A 12,655-nucleotide genomic window follows, 5' to 3' on the forward strand; every position below is an offset into this window, starting at 1 on the left:
AATCAAATCTGGGGTCGGAGGGAGAAGGAGGGAGAGAGAAGAGGAGAGAGAAAGTGAGTGTGTTTGTGAGTGTATTGCTTGCTGTTTCTCCATTTGCTTTGACGAGCCAACACAGCAGAGCACACTCCCGGGATGTAGACTTGTTTAAATAGGGAAGCGGGGAGGGGTATATAACTAATTTGTGAATCTAACTTTTAGTTTATTTCTGAGACTGGAAAATCACTGGCATGTAGTTCACGTGTGAGCCTGCAGAAATCACAAACTGGCTTATAGTTTATGTGTGAGCCTGGAGAAATCACAAACGGGCTTATAATTCATGTGTGAGTCTGGAGAAATCACAAACTGGCTTATAGTTCACGAGTCTGCAGAAATCACAGACTGGCTTATAGTTCATGTGTGAGTCTGGAGAAATCACAAACTGGCTTATCATTCATTTGCACCATGACATATCTTTAAAAAACCCTGTGCTGGCTCGCTGGCCAACTTGTATGGATTTTAAAGCTCCTCTGCACAAAGTTGGCCCTGCCTCTGGTGACCCCTTCACGCCGCCTCTGCTGACATACTTTCCACCCCATCAGCCAGACTGGCCACAAGCTGCCATTTTCCTTAATTTTCTCTCATCCAGGCTAAACCTACCTACCCAGTTCTTGTCATCATTCCTCATAGGACATGGTTTCTAGATTCCCAATTAAAGAAGCCCTTTAAAAAGCTGGCTTTGTTCTGAGTAGTTTGGGGGCAAGAGAATAATTCTTACACTTAAAACAAAAACAAAAATGGGAGTGTCTCTGAGATGTATTTGTGGTGAGAATTCTCTGGCAGAAAAAGCACCCCCTTGGTCCAAGATCCACAAGTATTTTGGCTGTGATGAATGCGCCATGTGCCATTCAAGGATTTACAACCCAGCCTCGGGGGATGGAAATGGATCCTTTAAGGAAGTGCGTACTAGATTGTTGATCTTCAGTATGTACAATGCATTGAACACTAGGGCACAACAGGGCCTGGGATTTAAATGTGAAAACATGTAATTCATGGTTAACACACTCAGCAAGATGGACTTTGTTCCTTCTTAGTCAACTAGCTTCCTGTATAGCAGGGGTGTTGAACCCCAGGGCCAGGCCCCCCAAATGCCCCACTTGGGTTCCCAATCCAGCCATCCAAGATTCCCCAGATGGCCCCACCCCCTTTCTCCTGGCCTCACCCCCTTTCCCTGACAACTGACCTCCTGGCTTTTGCAGTTTTTACCCCATTCTAAGGGCTTCTCTACATTAAGCAAAAATCCTGCATCCTTACCAGGGTTTTCCTCATCCAGAATCTTTCCGGATTTATGATGGGCTCCTTTAGACTGCAAACAAGTGATTTGGAATTGAAAACTTCCCTTCTCGGCAATGTTCTGTATGTTCAATGAAACAGCACCACCTAGAAGCTGAATTATAGCGCTATGCTGGCTTTACACACTGCTGGCATTGCACCATTTTCTTTTATTACAGCATATCTCTGATCTTTTTGAAAGTGGGATAAAGAGGGGAAAGTGTGGGAGACATCCTGGAGGTTGATGATGTTGTGTAAAGGACCCACAAACTTCCGTGAGTGACCAATCATGAGTGTGCAATAAATCACTTGGGTAGAGAAGCTCTAAAAGGTTGAAATGCCTCTTCTAGGGATTAGTCTCTGGCCATAAGAGCTTTAAGCCTTAAACTCAAATATTTTTGGTATTTTTGCACCACCTGCCTACTACTGGCAAGCAGCCCCTGAGCTTCTCCAAAACGGAATTCAGCCTTCGGACTGAAAGAGATTCGACACTCCTGCTGTATAGGATTTATAGGGGTGCTATCTTTTTTAAATGGAGAGAGATGCCCCATGCCTTTAAGAGCTGTATAAGAAACAGGAGTAAAGAGGTGAAGCATTTTTTGGCACAGAGATGCAGTGATAGGGAAACAGTTTCACCTGTGGATATACAAAGAGCCTGAAATACAGAGAGCAGCTGTGATGAACAGAAGTCTGCACCCCCAACCCTATGAGGTAGGACAAGATGCAAGAGAGCCTTCGTTGTATCTTTCAGAGGTAGACTGCCATCACTCATGCTATTAATAATAATTCAGCCTGCACATGTGAGAATCCAAGTTTATGGCTTGTATTTATGGATAAGGAAAGGCCCCTTTCCACAGCTTCCTTTAAACTCCATTAAACTGTGGCAGAATGTACCCAGTAGCCTAAGTAGGTTTGGTAAGGCCAACCTTCAGGCTAGGCAAAAGACCTAAATCAACTCCAGTTTCCCATTCTAATTTATTCGAAAACTAAGCAGAACGGTCCATTGCATATAAGATAAAGTGAAACACTGAATTAGAAAACTAAGTGTAACTTACTGAGATCCTAAGAATAATGCAGCAAAGTGGCGTGGAGGGACTAGGTCCACCTGGGACTCCATGGTATGGCCTAGTTTGGTCTTAACTCTTTGCCAGCCACTCAAAGACAAAGGAAGATTTTACAAATAAAGGTATTTCTATCAGGGCTGGGTAACTCCAAGACAGGGAAATTCAAACTGGCCAACCAATACCACAGATGACCTGATCATGTGTCCTCCAGGTGATGCCTCTCCTGGCATGAACCTACCCATATACTACACTCATCATCTAAGACCCTCCTCAAGGTGCCTCCTCCAAGGGAAGCTTGGAAAACAGCAACGAGGGAGAAGGCCTTTTTGGTGTTGGCCCCCAGTTATAGAACAATCTCCCCAGAGAAGCTCACCTTGTTATCTTTTTGGCGCCAGGTTAAGACCTTCCTCTACTTTCAGGCATTTGACAGCATACAGGCTTTTTAATTTGGGTTCTTGATTTCCTATTGTTGTCGATAGTTAAAACTGTTTAGAGGTGTGTACGCATGCACTCTCCCTGTCTATATCTTTTTTATAGTATGTACAATATTGTATTTTTAAGGTTTTTAATCTTGTAAACTGCCCAGAGAGCTTTGGCTATTGGGTGGTATAGACCTGTAATAAATGAAATGAAAATGAAATGCCTGCACAAAACTATTTATCATAAGGCTGAGTTGGGTGACAGTGTGTGTGAAAGGGGAAGTCACCTTGGTATATGCAGTCATGCAGATTTGAGTACCTATAGATGCCTGGTGATGTTTGGGCATTACTTTGTGGCATTTCTTAAAAGAAGTGGGATGGGGGCAAGGTATGTGTGGATTCATCACAGCAGCTGAAAGCCTCTCTCCATAATAAAGGACCAACCATCTTAATTATTCTTTGGGGGGAATGGCATGGTACCAAGAACACAGAGCCACCAGTGAAATGGGAGTTGCGTGTCCCTTTCTGTAACTCTGTGTGCCAATGCCTTTTATTGTGCGCATTTCCCTGCAGATGATGTGGATTGCAGTGGTCTAGGCAAATGCCTATATCTGGCCTTTTCTGCCATGCCTCAAGCAGGACTGCCGTCATGGTAGGCGTGGTCAGGCAGTTGTTGAGGGCCCACACCCCAGCAGGGTCCTACTGACAAGGACCCCCTGGAGTTGCTCCTCCTCTTCACCTTTGCAACCTGCTTGTTCACCTGTCTCCCGCTCTGGCCCAGACAACGCTGGAGGTGAAAAGGAGGAGGAGCAGATGCCACAGCCTACTTGCTCCCTGGCTCTCTGCCTGTCAATCAAGCAAGTGGCAGCAATGATGGGAAAGAAGATCAGGAGCAATAGAGGTCAGTGACAATGGGGGTGAGAAGGTTAAACTCACTGAAGGATGGGGCCTTGCCCAAGGGAGCCACCACTGGCCCCATGGGAGGAGGGAATGGGTAGGGTGGAGCCATTTTCACTTCAAATACCCCATGCACTTCTCCATAAATCAAGATATAAAACCTGTAAGTTTCTTGATATCTTTAATTGTTTAACTTGGTCACACTACCGACCACCCAAGGGTCAGATTGCAGCTGCCGCCTCCAATGATGTTTTTTTGTTAAGGGTCACGCTGAACTTTTAGGATGGGGAAAATATGAGAATAAACAAAGGAACATTCTCATAAATTCTGTTTATGAGCCAGTTGTCAAAACGATTCCAATTAACATAATATTCAGCCAAATATAAAAATGTAATACAAAGGACAAGTGTGAGGAAATGTGGGATGAAGCAGGTGTTAGTCCAGCATAAATGACAGAACGTAAGAAGACCAAGGTAGCTAAAATGGTACTGAAGAGAAAACAAACAGACATTGCCTGACGGAGAACTTTTGTCAGGTTTGTACAGCTAGGAAAGGAAAGGAAAGGAAAGGAAAGGAAAGGAAAGGAAAGGAAAGGAAAGGAAAGGAAAGGAAAGGAAAGGAGAGAAAAAATCATTGTTTCATGCATTCTAGAAAACAACAATACACCATGTTCGTTCAATCCATTTTTGACGATGCATCAAAACGCCAAAATGTACTGAAAGGAGTGGTGGTATTTATTCATTTATTCCCCAGATCTATACCCTGCTTTTCTATAAAAGATTCAAGGTGGCTGAGAATTTGAAAAACAAAATCCGATATGCAGCAATACATAATAAAGCAACAACAATTCCAGTCAAACCAGCTAAAACAGGCTAAAACAAACTTTCTAAAATGGTAGTAACGGCATAAAACCATCTTATGGTCAATATTCATAAAAAGCCCAATGAAAGAAAACGGTCTTTGCTATTTCTCTAAAAATGTGTAGCAATGGGGCTGTCAGGGTGGACACTGAGCCCATAGAATCCCAGAGTAGTTCTGATTCTGAGGAAGAGCAGTCGCTCCTGGGAGAGGAGCGCGCTCCTTTTTCCCAGGGCCAACAGCTGATGGAGATTCCTCCCACCAGCATTCCTAGCTTAGATAGCAGTCCTGGGAGTGACAGAGCGCGGGAAGCAGACTTGATGGACGTGCGACGCCAACGCAGGGAGCATCACCAAATGGAGGGCGCAGAAAGGAGGCGTAGTGCCCGGTTGGCATGCAAACAACGGCTGCGCCCAGAGGATCCAAGGGAAAAGGGGAGGGACTCTCCCTAGTCCTTAAGTTCAGGGGTCTGCCAGTAATTCCCTTTCAAACGGGGACCAACTGTTCCAACTTAGGGCATAGGTACTCTGCTGCTCATATCTAGTTGCTAATGGTAGAGTTGTTAAGTCGTAAAAGAGGAATAAGCTTTGAAAAGAATCCATTTGTCTGTGTCTGGACTTGGCTACTGGATTAGACTGAGAGAGGCCTCCAAGGAGCCCTTGACAGGGGCTAGGCTGCAATGGCCTCCCTTGGGAATTATGTTGATTTCACCATGTCATAAGTAGATGAATAAGTCATCTTAAGGCAGGGAAGGCAAGGCAAGACCTCAGCAGTGCCCAGGGACCGGAGAGCAGAAGGGAAGCACTCATGGGCTTCTGCCCTCAGCCGGGGGACCTGAGGCCAGTGGGAGGCCAGCTGTACACCCTGCTTACTGGGAATAATGCCAGGCCAAGGGGGTGACCAAGCTGACCCATCCATTGGCCAGAGAAGGAGCAGTTGCACCGAGGGATGGCGGAGAATTCCGCCACGGACTCCAATGAGGACGGATTCTAAAGAATCCGGCCCCTCGGAGTCCATGGCAGAAAGGACCACCCACCTCTGCCACCGCACGAAGTTCGCCCGGGACAGATCCTACCTGCTGCCAGCCGGGTCCAGGTTCATCCGCTGCCATCTGGTGCCGGTCTGTGGACGCAAATGGCGTCCGGCGTAGCGGACGCCATTTGCCTCCCTGCTCTTTGCCATGATAGACTACATAAATTTTTACGTAGCCTATCACGGCAAAGAGCAGGGATGCAAATGGCGTCCGCTACACCGGACGCCATTTGCGTCTGCAGACCGGCAGCGGACGGAAGTCCAGCTGTGGACAGACCCAGCTGGTGGCTCTGCGAACTTGCCGTGGAGTGGAGCCGGCCAGGGAGGATTCCAGGGGGAGGAACAGATCGCCTCCCCCCATGGACCCCCCAGCGGACTGGTGAGTGGGGTTTGTACATCCATACCCACTCCCTGCCAGAAAGAACACTCAGCTTTGAGTGCTGGTGCCCTGCTGGGACTGCAGAAGGAAGGGGAAAGGACACACTGGCCCCATCCATCAGCCAAAGGACCAAGAGCCACCAAGTGCTATTCATAGAAGAACATTAGCAAGGCTTATATTAGTTTTCTTTATTTAAAATATTTCTTGGTCACCTTTCAGGGCAGAAGCCCTCCTAAGGTGTCTTACAGCGATAAAATATATAAAAATAATTAAAATTATAAAATTATAAAACATAAAAACAATAAAAACAACAATAAAAGCCAACAATAAAAGCAGCAACAATGATAACTGCAGTAACAGCAACAATAGCAGTCTTTTCTTCCTTTTCCCTCCACTCTCCCTTTCTTTTGTCAGCATCTCTACACCAGCATAAAATCCCGCATTTAAAATGGGGCTTTCTGCTTCTGTTTTAAATGCAGGATCACAATGCACTCCCTTTACACATGCTTCCTTCCCCCCTCCCTTTCCCACCTTATCCCAGTCTTCCATATGTTTCATTTTACATCCACTAGATGGCGGTGTGGTCTAGCGCTTCTTATTACAGATAAGATTTTCCTCTTTTCACTGGGGAATTCTAGTGCTGTAATTTGATAGCTCATTATCTCCAATCTTTTGAACAATGGAGTAAAGGTCATTTAGTGTGGGAGATGCCCTGGAGGTTAACAACATCATCTAAAGGGCCCGCAAATTCCAGTGAGTAACCAATCTCAGTAACAGGATAAAAGCTCTGTGTGAAAAAGCCCTTGTGCCTTGTCATTTTAGTTTGTCAGCCTCTCCCCCCCCCCCTTTATTGATGTGACCCACTTTGGGAGAGAATAATTGTCTGAAAAGCAGGATAAAGACTCAGTAAGTAAGTAGATAAATAAATAGGCCACAGAAGTTGATAGGATTATTGCAGGTTATGGAGATCACCATAAACTAAGATTTTCACTGGGTTCCCTCTTCATTGGACTATATACTGCAATGCTTCAGACCCCGAAGCCTGCAGCGGAAGATGCTTTTGACTCTGACAAGGGAGGATCATTCAGCTGGGATGAATTGACAGCCTTTCCCCATGATTTGCTTATCAACAAACAAGTGGACAGATGCGACTCATTTCTTGTGTGAGAGGCGGCCGCTACGCTGCCTATGAGCAAAGTGCTTTTGTTTCAGGGATGTCATATTTTCCTGTTGCTCAAAACTGCAATATATTGCAGCTACGGAGGTGGTGCAGGGGGAGGGGGGGAGCTTATTTCTTCATGCAGCAGCTTGGAGAGCAGTGTTGAGTGTGTCAGTGTCCCAGGCACTTATTGGAGAGAGTGTCCATGGCATCCCTGATGATAAACAACCAGGAGCATCCTTAAAGGCAGGCATAGCCAGGCACTTGCCAAGAGCCCATATCCTAGCAGGGGCCCACTGGCAAGAGCCCCCTGGAGTTGATCCTGCTCTTCACCATTGCCTCCTGCTCGTTCACCTGCCTCTCGCTCTGGCCCAGGCAAAGATGGTGTGAGAAGGAGGAGCAGGAGATGTCAAGTTGCCCACTGGCTCTCTGTCTGCCAAGCAAGCAAGTGGTAGCAATGATGGGAAAGAGGGTGAGATGCAATAGTAGCTGGTGACAATGACAGTGAGAAGGTAGAATCACTGAGGGAGGGGGCCCATTCTGGGAGCCTTGTCCAAGGGCCCTCAAAAACCTGGAGCTGGCATTGTAAGCAATGCAACTTATTCCCTGCCTCCCCATGTCAACACTGTTTTGTTACCATTTAATAATACTAATAATAATAATAAAAGGTAAAGGTAAAGGTGTCCCCAACCAGTTGTGTCCGATTCTAGGGTGCGGTGCTCATCCCCGTTTCTAAGCCGAAGAGCCAGCGCTGTCCGAAGACGCTTCCGTGGCCATGTGGCCGGCATGACTGAACACCGAGGTGCACGGAACGCTGTTACCTTTCCCGCCGAGGCGGTACCTATTTATCTACTTGCAATTTCTTGCTTTCAAACTGCTAGGTTGGCAGGAGCTGGGACTGAAGACGGGAGCTCACTCTGTCATGTGGCACTCGGGTCTCGAACTGCTGTCCTGCCGACCTTCCAGTCTGCAGTTCAGCGTCTTAACCACTAAGCCACCGCGGCCCAATAATAATAATAATAATAATAATAATAAATAGTAATAATAATGTATTTTGCTTTTTATAAAGCCTGCCTTGATACTTCCCTGCTGTACCAACCAAGCGCTCATATAGCCCTTTACAGCAGCCTTTCCCATCCTAGCACCCTCCGGATGTGTTGGACTTCAACTCCCATCATTCCCAGCCAGGCCGCTTTAGAGAGTAAGCAGATGCAAGACCAGCAAAGCAGCCCCTTTCCCATCTGCTGCGCTCCACCATTTTCTAAGCTTGTCTTAATTTTGTTTCAATGTAAACTTCCTTTCAAGCATCAGTGTTGTGCTGTTTCCCATCCCCAGTTCCCAATTACAACAGTGAAAGTTTATCAGGGGTGATTTTGGTTTGGCCCAAAACCCCAGTGAGCACTCTGAAGCAAGGGTGGCCAGAAGTAGAGATCTGGATCTACCAGTATGATATGCAGTAGTTTACCAAGGATTCCTGGCTTCCAATTATTTAACAACAATAGCAACAAATACCCCCATCTCCACCCTAAATTATTCTGCTGAAATTATGAAATCTTGGAGTAACCAGGGAGGGACAGTGAGCTCCGTTCAGTTCTGGTACTCCAAACACATTCCTGGGCTCAGAATTCCTTAATTCCAAGTGTCTTTTGTACCAGGTGGGTGGAGTTCTGAATTCTAGTAAAAAAAGAAAGAAAAAAAATAGAACCCACAAGCCTGAAGTCTGTCCATTCCTATAAATGCTAACGCCAAGGATGTGAGTGATAGTACAAGATGACATTAAGTCTTTTCTTTCTTTCTTTCTTTCTTTCTTTCGTTCTTTCTTTCGTTCTTTCTTTCTTTCTTAGATCAATTGGTAATCCTTTCATTTGAATAAACTCCTTCCTTAACTTTCCCTAAACTCCATAAAAAATGGCCGTTTCTCTATTGTAATGGTTCTTAAAGCTCTTGGATAGACCTCCAACATTTGGATCTCTTTGCTAATGGGATACATCCAGGTCTGAAGGCTTTGGCTTAGGGGGGTTTTTAAAGCTGTTTTGACAAATTTTTCAAGAGGATGCTTACCCAAGACAAACAAGCTAATTTCAAAACAGCTAGTTTCTGAGCAAGCTGGTTTACTTATTAACAAGTAAGCAAACACCACAATGCCAAGTTGAAATAGCCTTCACCTTTAGGAAAAACTAGCATGTTATTTCTACAATATGAAATATATCATACAATATGATATTGTATGTACAATATGTTATCTATTTATCTAGCAATCATATTGTAGTATATATAAACACACACACACACACTTACATATGCACATACACAGAGAGAGAGTTACATACAAAGATATTAGATGGGATTATTTCAAAATCATGGTGAATTCTGGGCAATTCAGTAGAGAGAATGAGAAAACAATAACTCCGTTCTTTCTTCCATTCCCCTCCTATGCTTCCCATTCATTAGGCACAAGGAGGATGGCCCAGATCACCTGAAGAAATTTCACTAACGTTACTGAAGCTCTTATTTTAATGATAGTTTTTCCATAAGTGTCACCACACAGGGGTATCTACAAGCGATAGAGCAAACAAGTATAAGATCAAAGGTGTAACCTCCAATCAATCAAATCGTCTTAAAGCATAGATGTAAATAGGCCATTATTAAAATAATTCTACAAAATTCAATAAACAGTGTCCATTTACTTATAATAAAAGAACGTATTTTTGCTGATTTTCTTTAGTCAAGATGTCAACTTGGCTATTGCCATGGAATCCTATACCTTTGCTACCCGTCCCTTTAACATCGTTTTGCAGTCCAATCCTATACACATTTACTTGGAAGTAAGGTCCATTGATTACAATGAGATTTACTCCCAAGGTAAGTGGGTATAGGATTGCACCCTGAGGAGGTTTTTTCTCTCTCTCTCTCTTTCTCTCCTTCTCTCTTTTACTTCCTTCAAAATTCTCTAGATTTTCATCCAAGCAGGAGCCTCTAAATTTGCCATGAAATTCTGCTTTTGGTAAATCTTGGGGCAACAAAGTGCACCAGGGAGAGAAAGTTGTGAACAATCTTTTGCCAGAAATGATGCCAAAATGATGGTTCATTGGAGGTTGTGTAAGGCCTGAAATCAGTTCAGTGAGGCATGAGCTACAGGTTGTAAGAAAAAGAAGAAAAATTCATTTAAAGAAAACATCATTTCAGGCTTCTGGCCACAACCAGCCTTTGCTGTCAAATTCACAGAAAGGTGCCATCATGTTGTTCTGAAAAACAACAAAGGGTCCAGTGGCAACTTCAGGAGTAACAGGTTTATTTTAGCAAAAGCTTTTGTGGACTGAAGCCCGCTCCACCGGATACGTGAAATGTTATTCTCAATTGGCAGGTGCATGGTTAAAGAGAAAAGTGAAGGCAAATAGCCATGAAATACAAGTGGTACAATTTGTGCCAATCCTACCTGAAATTTAAGTGGATACAAGACAAGCGCAGTGACTATTCACAATAAACATGAATAATGGAACCATGATGTTTGTGTCCCGTCTCCCATCCAAAGAAATCATCTTGGGTGGATAGAAGGGAAATCATTTGGGACCAAGAAGAAGATTTAAAGCCTATGCTACCTATTCCTCATAGAAAGGATGTGTTTAATTCATAGGAATATTGATAAACGTTTTCTGCTCTCGCTCTCTCTTGCTCTCTCTCATTTTCAGTGGTACATCACAAACACCATGGGCAGTAGTATAAAAGGCAGTACATTTCTTTGACGAATATGTCATAAACATGACAGTGAGAAAGCAGATTCTTCCAAGCTCAATAAGCAATAATCACCAATATGGGTAAGTATTTGGCTGTGTTGAGATGTCATGTAAGCAGTAACGTGGGGGAAAGACAGCCATTCCTATTGGTTAGGGATCCGTTTTCTCAGCCCTAATATGGTAAGCTTTTCAATACAGGTCCCTTATCTGCAGCATAACTCTAGGCCTCAGTATAACCCCCACCCCCGCCAATAACTTCCAGCCTCGAAAGAATTCCAAGAGTTCACCAGTACAAATGTGACACCCTCCCCCCTTCACCCCCACTCCTCCATGTCCACCCAAGAGGGCAACTTTTGATCCATGGTGACAAAGGCTGATGGGGGAGAGTACCGAAGCGTATCCTCACCTGACGAGTTCGTGGGCAGCACCCTCAGGTTTTCAAACTCCAGCATGGTGTATGAGGAGTCAAGGGACTCAGTGTAATCTGGCATTTCCATGTCCATTAAGCTTTGACAAATCCTCATTCTTACTGTCAACAGAGACAGGCAGGGCCCCCGCGACCCTGGAGTCAACCACAGCTGGGGTTTCCAGTGCAGTAGGTTTGACTACCACCCCAACCTCCCAGGATGACAAATCATTACCTAATTCCCCAACTCCTCCCTCCCAACACTATCAGAAGGTTGGAAGGTAGAAATGACCTAGTCTTTATTGCTCGCTCTCTTGCTCTCTCTCTCTCTCCCCCCCCCCTCCATCCCCTATGAGTCTGTGCTCTGTATCATGATTATATGATATAGATAAGGCCTGGTCTAACTCAACGGATTGCATCCTCTGTTCAATAGCATGTGGTTTATGGCAATCCTTGAGTAAACATTTTGAAAAGTGCAGATTATGAGAGATATTCCAAAGTAGCTCCCACCCCACCCCAAGGCACGAAGTATTGAATGGTGTCATACGCTCATTACGTTATTTGAGGTTATGTTTCTCTGCAGGTTTTATCCTCAATACTTATAAAATGCAACACTCCATATGCTATCATTTTGTGTGAGAGAAGGAAGTTCTCAGTTATGTGGAAGAAATTATGTATGAAGCATACATATGTAGAGAGCGTGTGAAACCACAGGCAAAATCTGTTATTCACTGTCATTCCAAAAAAAAAAAAAAAAGGATGGGTTTCTACTTGGAAAACATAGGGTTGGATCTAGACTTGGTCATTCGGAGACACAGTGTGCAGACACATTGAAATTAATAAGACTTAAGTCTAACTTAGGTCCCATCAGTTTCAATGGGTCTACACTAAGTATGACTAAGTCTGGATCCAACCCACAATTTATATCCCACTGAAAATTCTGATCCCTACACAAGGATGGTAAAGTTCAGATATTCTCTTAATACTTTGGTCATTTCTGCTGTTGGTCCATTCATATATGGGGCTGGATCCAGATTTAGGTGCATGCAACTGTGTTGGCAGAAGCAGATTTGCCAACCCTTTCCTCCCCATAGCGGCCCTTCCAGCCCCCTGAAAAAGCTACACAGAGGGTCGGGGGACCCTGATGAATGGGATGAGCTGTGGTGTAGGCAAAGCATGTGATCCCCCAAAATGGGGCAGAGCCTTTCTGTCCATGGAAGGCAGATCCTAGATCCAACCCATGTTTTTGTGTGTTGCCTCTGTAGAAACCATTATTGGCCCCTGTTTGATCTAGTGGCTGATATGTGTTTATACTTCTATTGTTACAATAGGGTGATGCACATCATCTGGTACTAGTATCTGCATCTGTCTTTAGGCCTGGGCATTTAGGGTTGTCCGA

General features: G+C 44.5%; 1 protein-coding gene across 3 annotated transcripts in view; it reads right to left on the reverse strand.

The window, feature by feature from the left end:
- LOC146338825 (hepatocyte nuclear factor 4-beta-like) overlaps positions 1-11,521 on the reverse strand; it is a 47,483-nt gene extending 35,962 nt beyond the window's left edge. The window contains exon 1 of one of the 3 annotated variants that reach the window (XM_084812835.1): positions 11,257-11,465. In XM_084812835.1, coding sequence (XP_084668961.1) covers positions 11,257-11,374 — 118 coding nt within the window. In that variant the 5' untranslated portion in view covers positions 11,375-11,465. Of the gene's footprint in view, positions 1-11,256 lie in introns of all 3 variants that reach the window. The other 2 variants (XM_084812836.1, XM_084812837.1) reach the window with 2 other exon arrangements.
- Positions 11,522-12,655: the final 1,134 nt, after the last annotated feature.

Source organism: Heloderma suspectum, chromosome 8 (assembly GCF_057233095.1).
Source record: "Heloderma suspectum isolate Gila_16-S chromosome 8, 16-S_ref, whole genome shotgun sequence".
NCBI lineage: Eukaryota > Metazoa > Chordata > Lepidosauria > Squamata > Helodermatidae > Heloderma > Heloderma suspectum.